The following is a 16831-nucleotide window of genomic DNA, read 5'->3' as shown; positions in this document are numbered from 1 at the left end:
TTAATTATTTTTTTTTACTCTTAAATCTTCTTTTGATGGTATTTGCTACAAAAATCTGAAACTGGCATTTTGTCCTGTTTAAGTGAGTTGACTTGACTGTGTGCTGCTCGTTTCCTTAAATTGGATTTTTAACCTGCACCTGGACTTCAATTTTTCTGGTAAGTTAAGAGGCCTGTGTAGAAGCACACTGCTTGCTTTGACACTTTTCTGATTAAATGCAATAGTAAAAGTGTCTTTCAACTTAAATAGTACAAAACTATACTTAAAATTACTTTACTAATAACTACAGCAATCACATTTGCAGAAATGCAAATGAAATCGTTTTCTTTGTGCCTTTTAAATGCCTCTGGGCACAGCCTGTCTCTATCAGGATAAACTGCCCTCCAAGAAGGGAGGATTGGCATCGGTAAAGATTCCTGAAGCCACTGCTGGTAAAAGTCAAAGCAGATAAAATTATATACTGTACTGAAGCCACGACAGAATTTCATTTAAACTAAGATTTTGCCAGTGTTTCCTGAGCTGTAGCAGGAGTTTAACAGGCAGTCTTCCCAGGATACACTGCTATACACACATATATTATCCATAATGGTACCTGTGATCTTTTCTTCAATGGAGCTATATATGCAATGTAAAGCTATGTTTACATTGCTATGCCTTGCAATGCAAAGCCAGGAAAGAAAGGTGACTGTCACTTAGAAACTGGAATTAAATCCACAACTGCTGATGTGCAGCACGCTTACTGAGTCTAACATATACATGAGAAACCGATGGGAAGGGGCATCTCTCTCAGCTGGCTCAAGTAGAGATGAACAGTTTCTCCCTATTTCCATTTTCTAAGCGTCAGAGCTCTTTCACATCATTAAAAGGGTTCTGACTTACACTGCCTGGGGAAAAGGGGATCTCCATCCCATGCAAAATGTGATGACCCTGGAAACAATTACACCAACTGGGAAAGTCAAAATAGCGATCTGTTCCCCCCTGCCAGCCCCAGGGCTCAAGTGCTCTCCTGTCTAGGCTTGCTGCCCCCGTGTTTTTGGTCAGCTGCACATCCCTCCTACCTTGCTGTACTCAGGATACCTCCTAGCCTGCCCCTCAGTGAATTTCTAGCATATATCAGAAGAGAAAGAGCCGCAGAATCTGCCCTCAGTGCAATTTCAGCTCAACAGGTTCCCCAATGCCAACAACTGGTCTTGTTGTCTTAAGCAGCAAATGTATATTATCTTTTTCACCACAAACATTTTCCACCAGCAAATGTTTTAATATTTTTAATTAAAAGTGCCATTTCTGGAGAAGATTTAAAACAGTAACACTGCAGTCAGAAAGCATCATACAAACCAACATCGAATAGTGAAGAAGTTTTTCTGTATTTAAGCTTTTAAAAATAAATCTTCCATAGACTGTCCAGTGCAATGTAAAAAAAAAAAAATCATTACACACATAGATCATAAAATGATACTTATCTTTCCTCAACTGCAAAAAATCAATCTACTTGCTGTTACTTATGAATTCTTTTCAGGTTCTAAGGGCAACACAAGTGGACCATTTTGCCCATGAATGCACGTGAGTTTGGCACCCACTGATTTTAGCCAGCGCCTGCTGTCTCTGGAGATAAACACCTGCCCCATTACTGAGTGAGAATACAGTATTTAACATGTTATTGTTGGAAGCTGGATGTACACAGAAGTATTAGCAAACACATTTCTGCATATAAAGTTATGGATGTGCATTTACAGAAACGTCATTAGTTGCGTGGCTAATTTAGGCATTAGCAAGTCAAACATATTTAAGGTACAACATCTGTGAACCAAAATTGAGATGAATGAAATACATACATTATGGAGCGCCTGAAAATTGTTGTTCTCGAATCAAATAATACTCTTGTAAGTTCTTCAGTGAGTACTTCAGACAGGTATCTGAAGAGAAAATATACCTGATACCTGAATCTATTTAATAAAATATAAACATTCTACCATAAATTAACGTTAAGATTGCCTATGCGGTCAATCATTAGTCATGCCAAAAATACACACTCTGGTGAATTTTAGCACTATTTTCTCTAATAATCAGCACATACTGCTGTTCCTACAAAGTTAGCATTTAACATTGGCCTAAAATAAAATGTAAGCAGAAGCATACAGATTTTTACATACATAAAAAGCAGCAAAGGGTAAAATTGATATTCACTTTTAAATTCTATATTTCTTCAGCCAAGTGCCTATTTGTGCAGCATTAACATTGCATTAACAGCTTTTGCATATTCATTTTTCTAGAAACAACAGTCCTAAACTTTGCAATAACAAAGGCATTGATGTATCAAGATGACTAGAACTCATCCTTAATATCCTCCACTACTGGAATTCTATTACGCTAAAAAATAAACCTTTGGCAACACCAAATCCTTTCATATACCCAGGTTGCTGTCTTTATTGTTAATTTTAAAAAGATTACAATTAAAATCAAGCATACTATTTTTGCACTTCAGTGGAATTCTTTTTTCTTTTTTTTTTTTTTATTCCAAAAAATTCTTTACTAAATGCATTAAGTACTTAAATTATGAGTGGATTTCTTAACTTTTCAGTATGGCAAACTGGGGGCGGGGGGGGATGTTCAACCAAGAAAAACAAACAGACGGAGACCTCCCCTCCCAAAAGGTCTTTTGACAGTTGCAGAGAACCTGCAGCCCATTTCCTCTGCCTCTGCACCCTCCCTCTGGGCAGATCTCCAGGGTCTCCCTGGCCTCCCAAATGCTCTGGAATGGCATTTGCAGTGTAAACAAATGTCAGCACTTAGATTATTGGAAATTATTTACAGTAAATTCATATAAGACTATAGGGTACTTTAAGGCCTTGTTAAGGTTGCAATAATTATTCCCAGAAACTGAATTATGGGAGCACCTAGTGCTTAGAGGCAAACCCAGGAAAAATACCATGACCCAAAACATGGAAGACAACTGGTTTCACTTTACTAAGGAATTCCCCGTTGAGCAGAGAGCAAACCTGGAATGATTTTCCCACACGAAAAAAGTTCAAGCACCCTGTAGATCATGTAGCAAAAGATGATGTTTAATGATGAAAAACACTGAATGTACTATGCCTGACACCAAGATTAATACTATAGATAAGTTACCTAGAGGTGATCACTGAAAAAAGGAAAAATTTCCTCAAAACATCCTCAACATCTTGGCCTGTTGCATGGCACAGCAATGGTCATCAGAACCCAGAGCTTGGAAAACCTTGACTTAGACAGCGAGAGGTATTTTGCATCGGCAAGGAAAAAGTGTTCCCATCCAGTTTTTGAAACTACGCAAGTGCCTGTCAACAAATCACAGACTGACTTTTAGACATATTTATATATTCTAAAAATATTGTGTAGGCAATTTTAAAATGTAAACGAAACTGAAAACATTTAAAAATCTGTTTTTCAGTTCTAGTCTAAATACATTTAGCGACGTAAGACAGAAAATAATTAAGCCAATATTTATATAAAAAAGTGAAATGCAGTTCTTCAACCCTGCTGGGTGAAATCCTTAGCTGTGCTACAGTATCTTAGGTTGTCAGAGAAAGTTTATGAAGATGGCAAGGAGTTGGAAGAAACACAATTGGGCAAACAGGAGCAGCTGAAATTTGTTAGGATTTTGGATCATATAAAACCATACTGAGAAGTCTTATAATATCAGTACCTGCCGGTCTCTACAATCAGGGCGTTTGCAGTGCAAAGAACATAAGCATTAATGAAGTAGCCAATGCAGATGCTGTAAGTCTGACCTATTAAAGACTGTGTTTAGGCCAGTCTATAACAGCTCGATCTATCAGAGCCCTGGAAAGCACTGTTCTGTACCAGAAGGTGTGAGAGTTCACACAAGTGGCTCATTTATGCTGGTCCGCATCACAAGGTTTACACAGGAAAACAAAGAAGGTTTTAGTACCTCTAACTGTAATCTAAACTCTATTATTCATCAAATTTGCAGCTGTTCATCTAACTGGTAAACAGGCATCTAAAACCTAAGGAGTCAAATGGTCAAACTGCAAATAAACCACACTAAACCCCCCAATATTGTAATGAAAAATAGAATCTTGGCCCAAATTTTTCAAATAGGGGTGGCAAAGCTACCTAACAATGATGTCCAGAGGTCTGGGGTATCCAGCAGTGCTGACTTACAAGTCAAAGATCCATCATGGACAGTAACATTTCTGGGAGAAACTTCTGCAAATCAAGAGAGAACACAGCAGACTTCTCTCCTTATTTATACCACGTGCCCACTTAAAATTTTTATGATAATGTAGCTGCTTGACCAAAGCTGCAATTTCAAAGTCATGGCATTACCACCACTTTGAACAATATCACAAAGACAAAGATTCAGTTGGGGTGAGATTCTCTTGCAAGAAAATAATCCCTTTGTGGGAGGGAAAGGAATTCTGATTTAGGTGCTCAAACAGTTCATAATTTTTAGACAGAAATTGTACATAACTTCACACTGTTTTAAAATCTGAGTGTGAGACAACATTTTACAGAAAAGAAAGATATAAAGTATTATTTTGTATTATTTCCAGTAGAAATGATAGCTCTGATCAAAACAGAAAAAAAATTTCTCTCACATATGTTCTCTATGAAAACCATACATGTTCTCTATGAAAACCATAACTAAGGATAAGCTTAAATACACCTGTTGATCAAGACAAGAAACTCCATGTTATTTATGCACAACGAAAACCAGTTTAAAACCAGTTTCCATTGAGATACCTGTTGGCACATCGCCCATCTAAAGTTCCTTTTTATCTCACCTGGGAAAGTGATTGTCTACAGACACTTTTCTCTGTTCAAAAAACATGCCAAGCATATGTGCATTTTCATCATAACATAGTGAATTATAACAACTTGAGTTCACCCCACTGCCTAGTCAACCAGTGGGTTGTTGTGTTTTGTTTTTTTTCAAATACTGCAGGCCATATGAAGTATCTTCACTAAAATATCCAAGGACTTCATGATGTACACTTGCCTTTCCACTGTCCCCTTACATTTTCCATAATTAAGAAGCATCAGTGATTTCTCCTTGCACATACTGTAACAATCTTCTTACAGTTTCTTATGGCCCACAGAAAAGTGGACCCTCTCAAGCAGATATAATGGGAAGATGCTGCATCACAACAACGTGATCATCATGACTGATACAAGCACTGCCATGTTGACTGTCCGCCTGCTGCCATCCGATGTTCTCCGGGCATGCAATACAGCAAATACTGCATTTGTGTGATTGGTTGGTATTTCTACATTGCAAATCATGCCTTCGCAGCAAGAAACACATTCCTGTTGAGAAAAAAGGAGATCACTGGACATAGAGTAATTCAGCAGTTGCTTTGAGAGATATAACTTCTTTCAACTGGTTGCAAAGATTACAGCTAAACAGACTCATCGCTTCCACCTGGCAGCCTGACCCAAGGCAGCAGATGGAGCATATATGCTACAACTTCTCTTCCAAATCATGCAGCACAGTCTTCCTAGAGTAACTTATCACCCAGTGCTGTCACTGGGCTTTGAAACTGTGATGTGATGTAATACAGCCACGTTAGCTGTACTGACAAGTTCACTAACATTGTAGAAAATGGAGAAAGCTTTCCACCACTTCCCCCTTCTAACACATGAGCTAAAAACATGCATTTGAATGTTTCAAGTTTCAGCTTTTTAAGCTAAAAAATTCTGACTGCAAAAACTCTCTTCCCATCCATTTTCCCCCTCAAGCTTTTGTATTCAGTGTAGCTTTGCATGCTGAACTTCAGACTTTCTTTTTTCAGTTTTCTAGTGCCACAGAACCACTGACACAGCTGATTATCAGGAGGGAATCTGAAAATAATCTTCCTTACCTGACAGTCCTTACTAGAAAAGCCAAGAGAACGCCAATTTTTACCTAATCCAAAGGCACAAGAACTCTTCTAAGATAAAATGTGGCAGAAGGTAGGCTGCATAGTCATTTCATGCCTTCAGATCACCAAAACTTGTTGAAAACAATGGAAGTCGACTCAGCTAACATACAGATCCTTTTATATTTAGCATGGATGTTGTCTGCCTCATTTTTGGTGTCTGAAATCTTTCATGTTAAAAATAACATAACTGACCTTCGCAACTATTAAGGAATTAGTGGGTAATACTTTACTGCAGTAAATAATACTTTGGTGGGATATGCTTGATTATTAAGCATAAACTTTTACCTAGCTTCCTAAGGATGAGAGAAGGCAGCAGTTCTAGCTTTTTGCCATGAAACAAAAACATCAGTTTTATCTTGCTTAAGAGGATGGCCTTCGTGGACAAATACAGTCTTGCTTTGTGTACCGTGCAGTGTTACCCAAGCTATGCTACGCAGAGACATGAGTGGCGTACCGAACTCCCAGTCTGGCTTGCCCAAGGGCTGACAGTGACACAGCCGCAGCACCACAGGCATCGGTGCAGGTTGCATCGCCTACCTGGGCACCTTACTCAGAACTCAGAAACCAAGGCCAATGCATTGGGTACACACTAGCAATGCCCCAGAAAGCTCAGGTGTTTCTTTAGAAGTTGTTAGTACATCCTGTCTCATAGCAACACAAATAAGAAAGTAGGAAGAAAGGGGTAGTCATGCTTCTGTTGCAGAAATTTGATTTCTATTGTTAAATACTGCAGAGTATATCTTGGCACATCCTCTTCAGCTCAGCAGGAAAAACAAGTACTGAAATGCAAACCTCAAAACCAATGTGCTGCTTTTATACGAAGAGTAGTGCTTACTGTGTGGCCACTTTCCCTGTGACGGTGGCAGCCTACAAAATGGCATTCTTCTCCAGTAGCACATTTTTTGGTGACTGATGTACTCTTCCCATGGTCTGTGAAGAGATGAACTGTCAAACAGTACTGAGTATCTGCAAAATAAAATTTAAAATGTTTATTTGCATAAAGTATTCATTCTTTTACAGGGTTTAAGAACCTCACACAGTTTAGCAAAATATTCCTAAAAAATTACTTATTTGGGCTGTATAAAGCCCTTTTTCAACTTGATCAAAATACCATTTAGCAAGAAATTCATTAGTGATGAAATCTTAAGCTTAACAGACCCTACAAACCTCCAGAAAGGCTGCTATTATTTAAACTACTCATTAGCACTATAATCTACACGTTTATCTTCCATTCTCTACTCTTTTTTGCAGCACATTCTTGCTTTGTTTCAGACGTTTCCTCATTCCTTTAGTTTGTTTCTTCCCCTTTCCCACTGTTACTGTGAATATCACTGCGAAGAAAAATGAGGAAACATATTTGCATTCTTTTCTATATATCTATCATTCTCCTGTACAAGTATGATCCCTAGTCATTCAGGTCTTGCTCCTCACAAGCAAGCCTATAGCCTAAAGAGACCATTATAACTTGGGATGGTATCCAAAAGGAAGGGGATGAGGCTACAAAGGCAATTCTTAAGTTTTTTTAAACATCTTTAAAATTAATTCCTAGGAAACACATAGCTATATATACACACACATATATAAAATTAATTAATATATTATTGATATATTAGCAATAAATTAACTACTATATTAATAATGTATTATATATTATATGCAATGTTTTATACATATATAGATAGATATAAATAACTTTTTACTGTTGCTTTGCACTCTGAAATGGTCAAAATATTCACCTCAGCAGAAATCGTATGATTCACTATTACTAATAACATAACTGAGGGCACCATTGTGTTGGCATGTTAATCCTATTCAGTTAGATTTCTACAAGATGGCTGAGTCAGGGAGAAGCAAATTTAACTATCATAAAGAATCTCCTTAGTACAGACGCACTTACTTTCAGGACACCATCTATCTTCAGCCCATCTGTTACAGTTGTAATTGTCCACTGCATTATCACAGGTAAAGCACTTAAAACTGTTTGGAAACGGAGTGGCTTTAAAAGTATTAAAATATAGTAAGTTTGCAAGTATTAAGAAAAAAGTAAAACATTCAAAATAACACTCTAAGTGCTTGTACACACATATACTTAAAAAAATTACATACATTTACATATTTTCAATAATACATCACTGTTAGACAAATAAAACATATGAAATAAGTTTTGTTGAAAGCTTTTACATTTTTAACTGGTTTTGCTATGCCTGAACTTTAAACATCTTCTGTTTTCATTCTCTCTCAATCCAAAATACCATTTAAGTAGTGGTGGGAAAAACAGGAAAGAGAGAACTTCTTATATGTATGCACATGATACTACATCCGCATGTATGTTTGTACAGATACACAAACACAATCTACATTCAAATGGCTTTTGATTCCTTTGATGAAAAACTACATCTTCAAAACCAGCTTCAGATCTTGATCTCCAACTGGAGAATTTTGATCCCTTTGACAAAGGGATCTCTCTGAGGACTATTTTAAAATCTTATTTACATTATATAAATATATAAATGATTTTAAGATGCACAGTTCCTTAGATGCACATATATACCTATTATATCTAGCTGTACTGACTGTTCTGATGATACATGTAATGAAAATCTTCTCCCCTTAAATGAAGGGATAGAACACTTGTGGTGCTAGATAAGAAGCAAAAAAATGATGTTATTAGTGACAACTGGCTTCACAGGTCTCACAAGGTTTTTAATTACCTTGAGTTGGAATTAATTGCGTACAGCACACCTATTCTTTCCCTTACAAAAACCCCAACAAGATAAAAGACAAAAACATCTGTTCTCTATTATTTATGAGAAATCCACTGCATAATTTGCTCTGTAGGAAGACATTTCAGAGACAGAAAAATATAACACAAAAGCACTTCAAATGTGAAAGCCTTCATGCACTCTTTAATTTAGCAATGCATGCAATTGTTTGTTTTCATGCAGTCAACTTATAAAATCTTAGAAATAAACTAAACTGCTCTGGGTTGAAAAGCAAAAGTTTTGTTTTAAACTTTTTATCCTTCACGTTTGAAGAAGATAAACACCTAAAAACCAAAGGATTGAAAGAATATGGCAATTAACTATGTTAAGCTACAACTGTGTACACAAAAAAAGCATAACTGTCTACTTACGGTCTAGTGGAGGTCTCACATTGTAAAAGTTGATGTTCTCAGCTGAAACCCAATTTCCTGACAGGATGAAGAATGGAAGAAAGGCTCTGGCTAGCATGTGATAGAATAACAACATGCTGAGTATTATTGTACATGAAAAGCAAAACTCTTAGGCCTAGGAAAGAAAGGGAACACATTATTAGGGGAAATCATAAAGAACTGAGCATGTAGAACAATAAATTTCCTATGAACTACTCCTGAAACCTTGAAAATTCAGTCCGTAGATCTATACTGTGAAGATGGCTAATGCAAGCAAGCATGCAATGATGAAAAATGCAAAGCTGAGCGGTTACTGCCTTCTGCTGGCCAGGATCCTGTACAGAGTACTTAAATTTCCACAAACTTAAAAAAGTTAACATTCTTTCTTTAATCTATTTGTCCTTCTAAGCAATGTCAACCTTATAGCTTCCTTGTAAGCATTCCTAAAAATCAACACCAAAACTGAGCTCCTTTATATCCTACTTCAAACAGAGAGGATTACAATACCATTACAGAAAGCAAAATGCAGAAAAATGTCATTTTTTAACACCAACAGCCTAGAACCCAAGACCAATTCCTTATCCGATATAGACCAATGTATGTCTGTTGACTTCAGATAAGCTACCTCATCTGAATTGTAAGTGCACTTATCAGTGGCACAGCATTAAAGATCATGAGTGTAAATGAGATTTCTTTCTTTTTAAAGTGCATACCAAGGAAATGCTAAGGAAGATGCCTGGTGATGGTACACAAGTTTTGGAGAACTGCAAAGTAGAACGTTCAGAGAGATGAGATACATGTTTTGGGTGTGCTTTGCACATTTATTTGGGGCCGCCTAGGTACTTTGGTAAGGCTTTATAGAGAAGAACTGATCAATGAACATTTTGGTCAGTTGGATATTTAGATGTACACACATACATATATACACACAGGTACGCATAGCAAACTGCAGTGATACTGGAGACCTAGTTCAGATATTGAAAAGCAGAATCAGCTTAAATGGCACTCCGCCCATGCAAAATGCTAGCAGGAGAAACAAGCTGGAGTGGAGGCTCCGGCCAAACCAGAGGCGTTGCTTTGAGCTGCCAAGTGCATTCATTCAGAAATCTCTCTGCGCACCCCTGCACAGGCCTATGTAGATGTACACTGCGCCTGCGCAGGAAGCTCTGAGTGAATCCAAGCACTGAACTGAAAATGGTACTCCAGACCATGGCAGAGAAGTCAAAGGATTTCCTTCTTTTTCCTGTTGTTTTTTTTGTTTTGTTTTGTTTTTCCAGTTGACATGGACAGGAATTATTTGAAAGATGGTTTTGCCAACAAACCAATCAACAGAAAGTTCAACTTTATGCATTGGGAATTTAGCCATCCTACTTAAGATTTGTTTTTTAAATCATGGCTTTATGAATGTATTTCAGTAGATACTGAGAAAGCCACAGCATACCTCTACTTGCAATGTAACTCCAAGACTATTTTCTGTGGATGGTCCAGATTTCTTCTGACTGTAGCCCAGGATTAAGAAGAATCTGTGGAAAACAAACAGCAACAGATCATCACAATTCTGTCCTGAAGGAACTAATTAGCCGAAACACTGTATGTGCACCAAACCCCTTCATTAATACTATAACCATTATTCTGAATGAGTTGAAGCATTAAAGTCAATATAATAACAAAATGTCATAGGTACTGGAAGCAAAATACATTAGCATAACTTCTATAAAATTATACTTTCCATGAAAATAGCCAATCTGAGAAAAAATTAACAGCTAAAGATGCATAAAGGCTAACTTAGGAGATCTTTGTTCCCCATACAGAGAAGAATTCGTACGTGGCCATTTGAAAACAAAAATACCCCCAAAGCACAGAATATGAAATGCAATTATGCATTATTGAATTAGCCAGCTCTGCAGTAATGTCCCTTTTTTCTGATGTAGAAGACACATCCCTCCTGACACTCTATTTGCAGGTTGTCCTTTCCTATTCTTTCCTATAGGTATCTCCTGTCATCCATTACTGGAGTCCAAACATGGAACGACAAGTCGTTTGTCTGACTCAGTACAGCCCCTCATTCCTACAGTCATCCCATTTATCCCACTACTCTGCAGAAAGAGGTTAAAGCTACTTTTAACAGCAAGGTGGAGTTTTACTGTGCTGAGACACGTTTCCCTGCTCAGCCTTTCCACTCGGAGGAAGACATAGGCAAAGGGGATGGCACAGCCAGGAACGCTGGAGTAAACCAAGCCTGTTTGGAAGCTACTATTCCCTGTGCCAGGATAAGCTGGTCCCCAAGCCCTGGGAGGGAGTGACAGAGTAATCTTTCGGTACCATCTCAGTCTCTGCTTTGCTCATCCTTTGCTAGGACACCATAAAGTGTCTTTCCATCCAGAATAAATACTAGCTCAAAATCAGAACTGCTACATATTTAATTTTTTTTAATAAGATAAAATAAAATGTACAGAAACCGATGCCAATATGTGAGTTAAAAATATAGTAACTCCACTACAAGTAGGTACCAATTTTCAGAACCACACCTTCCTGATCCTAATTACCTTGCTCTTGTGTCCCTGGGCGATCAGAGATCCACTTTTCACTGACTCCAATACGGCAGCATCAGGCCCTTAATGCACAGAGGCTGCTTGAGGGTTGTTGGTAAAACTATGAGAAGAATCTTTTTTTGTGCCTCTAGTGCCAACATCCTTCTTCACAGATCCCTTGCAAAATAGCTCTATTTATGCCCTTTGAATAGCACAAGCAAGTTACTTTTAAATTGGCAAGCCAGTTTTAATCAAGTAGCAAATTTCAGTGTATTTCAGGCAGCTCAATAGCATTTAATTCTTCCAATTTTACTCTGTAGGAAGATAGGGTATTAAATCACTTAAATGCATAACTGTTGCAAAATTTATCTCCTTAACGTGTATTTTCTGCAGTTTCTACTAGGTTGAGGAAAATTTGCCTTTATGGGGAGGCTGGTCTGTAACTTGATCTGATGCACCTGGATAGCAAATAAAAGGCACAATTACACTTGTGCCAGCTTTCTACAAATTCAAGCTCTCTCCTGCTCCCTTCCCCCAAGTTCCTATTGCTTTCCCCAGAGAAGCTCATGCCAAATGGAAAATTTTAGAGAATATAAATACAAACCCCCTAGTCTTCCATTGCTGTAAAGCCCAGTAAATTGACCTCACAATTTGCTGTAGTCAAAGGTGTCCTTGTTTGCTAACCAGGCCAATAAATAATGGATGTTGTTTGACATAGTTACACAGCTGCACCAGAAGTCATTCTCAAATAAAATAGGAAAACATTGGCAAAAAAAAATGGCTTTCATATCTTATCCAAAATCTTTAAAATGCTTATGTTCTTCATAGCTTATCTCTGTTGTGCTTTCATATAATATTATCTAGTACCATGAGTAAACATTTCATTATGCCTAATTAGGAACTCTCATTAATGAAGGAAAAAACTGTCACAATACAGAAGATTAACTTCTATAAACAAAAGCAAACATGGAGATGTAGCTTTCCTGGGGTGAGGGAAGAAGACCCAAGAGGGAAGGGCTCTTAATGTATGCTCTGTGAAGAACTTGTAACTAAAGCACATTTCAAGAAAACAATGAGGAATACAACAGCTAAAATAACTAATATATTCCAGGAGGTTTTAAGGTTTATCTTGCAGTGTGTAATAGAAGAGTAGGAAGCAGCGTGCTTGATTTCTGATTTTAATAAAATTCAAGTCTGTCTACATTGTTTTTCCTGGCAGACTCTGTGGAGGATTAGCAGATTGAACATCAGATATGGAATGCAAATGAAACTTCCTCCTGTCATTTAGTAAGTAATTTTCAGGTGCTATTAGATAATTGCAAATGCTTATGTTAAGCTTGTTAAATACCACTTCAGGACATAGGAGTTAGAAATACATAGGCAGAAAGGTATGTATGTCAAGGGCTGAAAAAGTTAAAATCAACATCTGACATCATCAGGTGTTCCCTACAACAAATCAGAAAGGCCAAAACTGACACTTCAACTTATCTAAAAAGGACAAAACTAGCTTCTTGTCTTCCCCATTTCTTAGACAAATACTGCCATTCTCATTCCTCTGGAGACCATTTAATTTGATCTCTAAGCCACCACTTCAAAACTCAGGGAATGAGTAAGTGGATAGAACAAATAAGAGAAAACCTTCATTTTCTTTGGAAAATAGGTGGAGCACATTTAAAATAAAAAGGAGGGGGGGTGAGAAGGAAATATATTGAGTATTAAAAAATGTCAAAATACTATTACAGATCTGCAAATTAAACCTGTTTGTTATACAAGTTCTATCTTTTCTTATCTACTGAGTTGAAGTCTCTATTTTCTGATTTTTTGCCTTACAGCATGTTATCATTAGTACAGAATAACACAGGAAAACAGATTTTACATTACACTGACAGACATCTGCAACTAGTAACACTGACAGAATAAAATTTAAGTTATCAACTTTATTTTTAAACACAACACATTTCTTTATCTTCACCCACAGCACACTTAACCATGCCTGGAATTAAATTTGGTCTTAATTACAAGAAATTATAGAGTTCTTTATCTAAGATCTTATAAAAGTAAAACACACAGAGATCTGGTAATGACAGTATCATTTAGCTTGGGGAATAATGCTGGCATGGGAAGTTGTGATGCAAACTGATAGTGAGACATGGAGGTGTATGACTATACGATACATACAACTGCAATGACTTTGAAAAAAATAATGTATGATTAATGTGATAAATCTGAGCAGTACCATTGAAGTGAAGTATTTGCAAGGATAAAACATGTATTTGTTTTTAAGCTCATACAAAAGAGAAGATCCATGGAATGAAAACTGCATTTCATCTCATTCCTTTTATAGCCAAAACTGCTCAGCAAGAACTAGTCTTGAGCACTGACATTTATTTTAAAATTCAGAATCCCTGATCATTGGAAAATAATTTATTCTATCTAAAAATCCATTAATGAGAGATAAGTTTCTTATTCCCTTCTGCAAGTATATAATTTCCTCAAAGAACTGCACTTTGTCAAAGCTATGGATGACCAAAAGTTTTATACTTCAGCTTGTAACAGCTTCTATATATCACATGTGCAACTGTTTTAAATCTCTCTCTCTCCCACCTGTGCAAGACTGGAAATAGGAACTTAATATTACTCTAGAGAAAAGAGATTATAGGAATAAGCAGCGCTTTTTCTTTCCTTGAGCTTATCAAAGCACTTCTGTAAAACTCAGTTTAACAATATTAATTTTACAGAATATTTTGTTAAATACCTCAGTGGATCAGACCATTACTAACTAGTTAGCCCTCACTACAAATGGCGGAATAGAAGTTAAGCAGACCTACCTCTCTGTAGGCAAGCTACTGGGACCTCAGTTTACATGAGCCAAAGGCCCCAGTGAACACCCAACCAGCTGAAAGTAGAAGACAAAATTCTGATTTTCTGTATCCTTCTACAAGTTTAGCTCCAGACCACAGTCAATATTTAAAAGACTTCTTTATTCCTGCCAAGCTAAAGTTAGTCACATTCAGCAAGACTACAAGGTAATACTACCGCGTGTTGCAAAGAATGAAGTTCTTCAAGACCTATTCTAGAACATGAGAGAGGTGGGACAACAATAACATTGGTCCAGTGAAATCAAGAGATATTTGTATATTTCTATATACCATCCACTAGTTGTTATTAAATGGAAAATGAAGGTCTTCAGACAGCTAAATTCAGCCTCAGAAATATGCCTTGGTTTTAAGGCCTGTTTTTCCAAGTGAAATCCTATTTCTAACATAAACTATGCCCAATATACACAGTTACATATGCCATAAAGTTACATACACTATTCTAGGCAATAAAACATAAGACACTCTAGACAACAGAAATGAGAACCTACATGATTTCCATTTGTGAAATATATATTGCATTCCCTTTCAAATTAAAATATCAAATCAAGATATGCTCAGAAAAGACCTGCTAGGAGAAAAGAGTGTTTGCATGCAGTCCTACGTCAAATCTTAAATTCACCAGAAGCTGTCTGAACCTAGAATGGCCCTGTAGGATCAGACAAATTAGAAGGTATGACAGTTTCTGCATCACAAAGAACATTTTTCACAAGCTTCATATTCAGTTGTATTTCAAAACTAAGATTTAAGCTATGCACCAGCTGAGTTCATAAACCTGAAAAGCATGCTCTTTTACCTGACACTGATGTCTGGAGTGAATTCACTGACATCAGCCTTCACTTCTTTACTCTTGGTCGTTATCTTACTACCTTGGTGTTTTTTTCCCCAGCTGTTTAGAAAGAATAATGGGTGCAAAAAATATGAGTTCCCCTGCCCTTTCCTCCAGTCTTAGTTGGAACCTTTTCCCAAGTCACAAAGGGTTTGGTATCACATATGTGCCAATACAAACTCACATTTTGCGCTGAAAGAATATGCAGAAAAGGTAAACTAACTTTGTCTAGTTTTATTGTACCGAGTGTCAGGGTCCAAGCTCTCATGGCAAAATGTCCTTTAACTTCCTATAGCAGGAAACTTCACTAAAACCATGTAAAACTACATTTTCTACAGTAACACAACAGTAGAGGGACTATTTTGCCTTCACTTTACCAGTAATAAGAAAATGGTCAGTAATGGCCTTCCGCCACCAGTTTATGCCAGTTTAAGACAGTAACACAAACCAATGTGCACTGCAATTGAAAAAAGCCCCACACAGAGTCAACCACTGGTTTATATTGGCAGGGTTTAATGTGTGAAATTTATAGCACTGGTACTTGTCTGATACCATCTTTGCCTCATGTTTATATCAGCTTTTTGTTACTACGCAATCCTTGAAATCATAAACAATGTAATCTCCTTGAATGCACCAGGAATGGCTGCAAATGCTTCTGGAGAGACGCCAGCAGTTCCCAGTTGTGCTATACCATGTCCGGGGAACCGCAACAACAAACTCCTGCTATCGAATGCTTTAAGTTTAAAAATCGGTTGTGAAGAACAAAGAGTTTGTCTTCATATTGAGCTCATTGAGAAGAAGCTTTGGTTCAGAAGCACCTGAACTCATTTCAAGAGCTAGGAAGTCCCATTTCTAAGAAATACACATATCTGAATTAAACTCCTTATTGTAAATGGAACATTAAAAGCAGAAATCTTTTGCAGGTTATATTTTCATGGCCTACATCGTGTTTATGTTTATTAAAAGGACTGATTTGAATTGCAAATGTCCTGGAGGCAGGGGAAGAGTGAAATTCTGATTACTGTCAAGTCAATACAGAACCTACTAGAGGAGTAACTATCCAACTGACAATAAAAAGAACCTTCCTTGAAATCGCATTACTTACAGAGCTGGACTGCAGCTCAGTGTCACACATCACATATAACATTACCAGCAGTGTAAGATAACTAGTTTTGAACAGAAAATTAATCATAGTGTCACTGATTACACTTCTGAAAAATGTTTTGTATGCAAAATTCCCCCTTTTCCACATTTCTAAGGCATACTTTCAGTCACTGAAAACTGATCAAGTATTTCAGCAATTCCCATTACTCGGCCTTGCCCTGCGCAAGCTGACATAACATCTCAAGCAAATAGTCTTGCAGATGTAATTCTCAGTAGATGAACCCCAAATTGTGCATTCCCCCCAGTTTTCACTTTAAAATCTCAGACTGCTTCACTCTGAAGCAACTGATACTTCAAATATGGCTTCCTAAATTACGGGTGAAGATTTTTCTACTTGAGATACAACCACTAATGGAGAAGAG

General features: G+C 37.2%; 1 protein-coding gene across 3 annotated transcripts in view; it reads right to left on the bottom strand.

Annotated features, from left to right (window-relative positions):
• Positions 1–1250: 1250 nt before the first annotated feature.
• The window catches only part of LYPD6B (LY6/PLAUR domain containing 6B), a 55037-nt gene continuing 39456 nt past the window's right edge, over positions 1251–16831 (bottom strand). For all 3 annotated transcript variants that reach the window (XM_075028997.1, XM_075028999.1, XM_075028998.1), the window contains 5 exons: positions 10511–10592; positions 9052–9205; positions 7816–7914; positions 6754–6884; positions 1251–5304 (listed from right to left, as the gene is read on the bottom strand). In XM_075028997.1, the coding sequence (XP_074885098.1) occupies positions 5140–5304; positions 6754–6884; positions 7816–7914; positions 9052–9166 (510 nt within the window). In that variant the 5' untranslated portion in view covers positions 9167–9205; positions 10511–10592 and the 3' untranslated portion in view covers positions 1251–5139. The remainder of the gene's footprint in view (positions 5305–6753; positions 6885–7815; positions 7915–9051; positions 9206–10510; positions 10593–16831) is intronic.

The sequence above is a fragment of the Buteo buteo genome, chromosome 5 (assembly GCF_964188355.1).
Source record: "Buteo buteo chromosome 5, bButBut1.hap1.1, whole genome shotgun sequence".
Taxonomy (NCBI): Eukaryota; Metazoa; Chordata; class Aves; order Accipitriformes; family Accipitridae; genus Buteo; species Buteo buteo.
The sequence above is the reverse complement of the archived record's forward strand: the minus strand, read 5'-3'. Positions and strand labels throughout refer to the sequence as shown.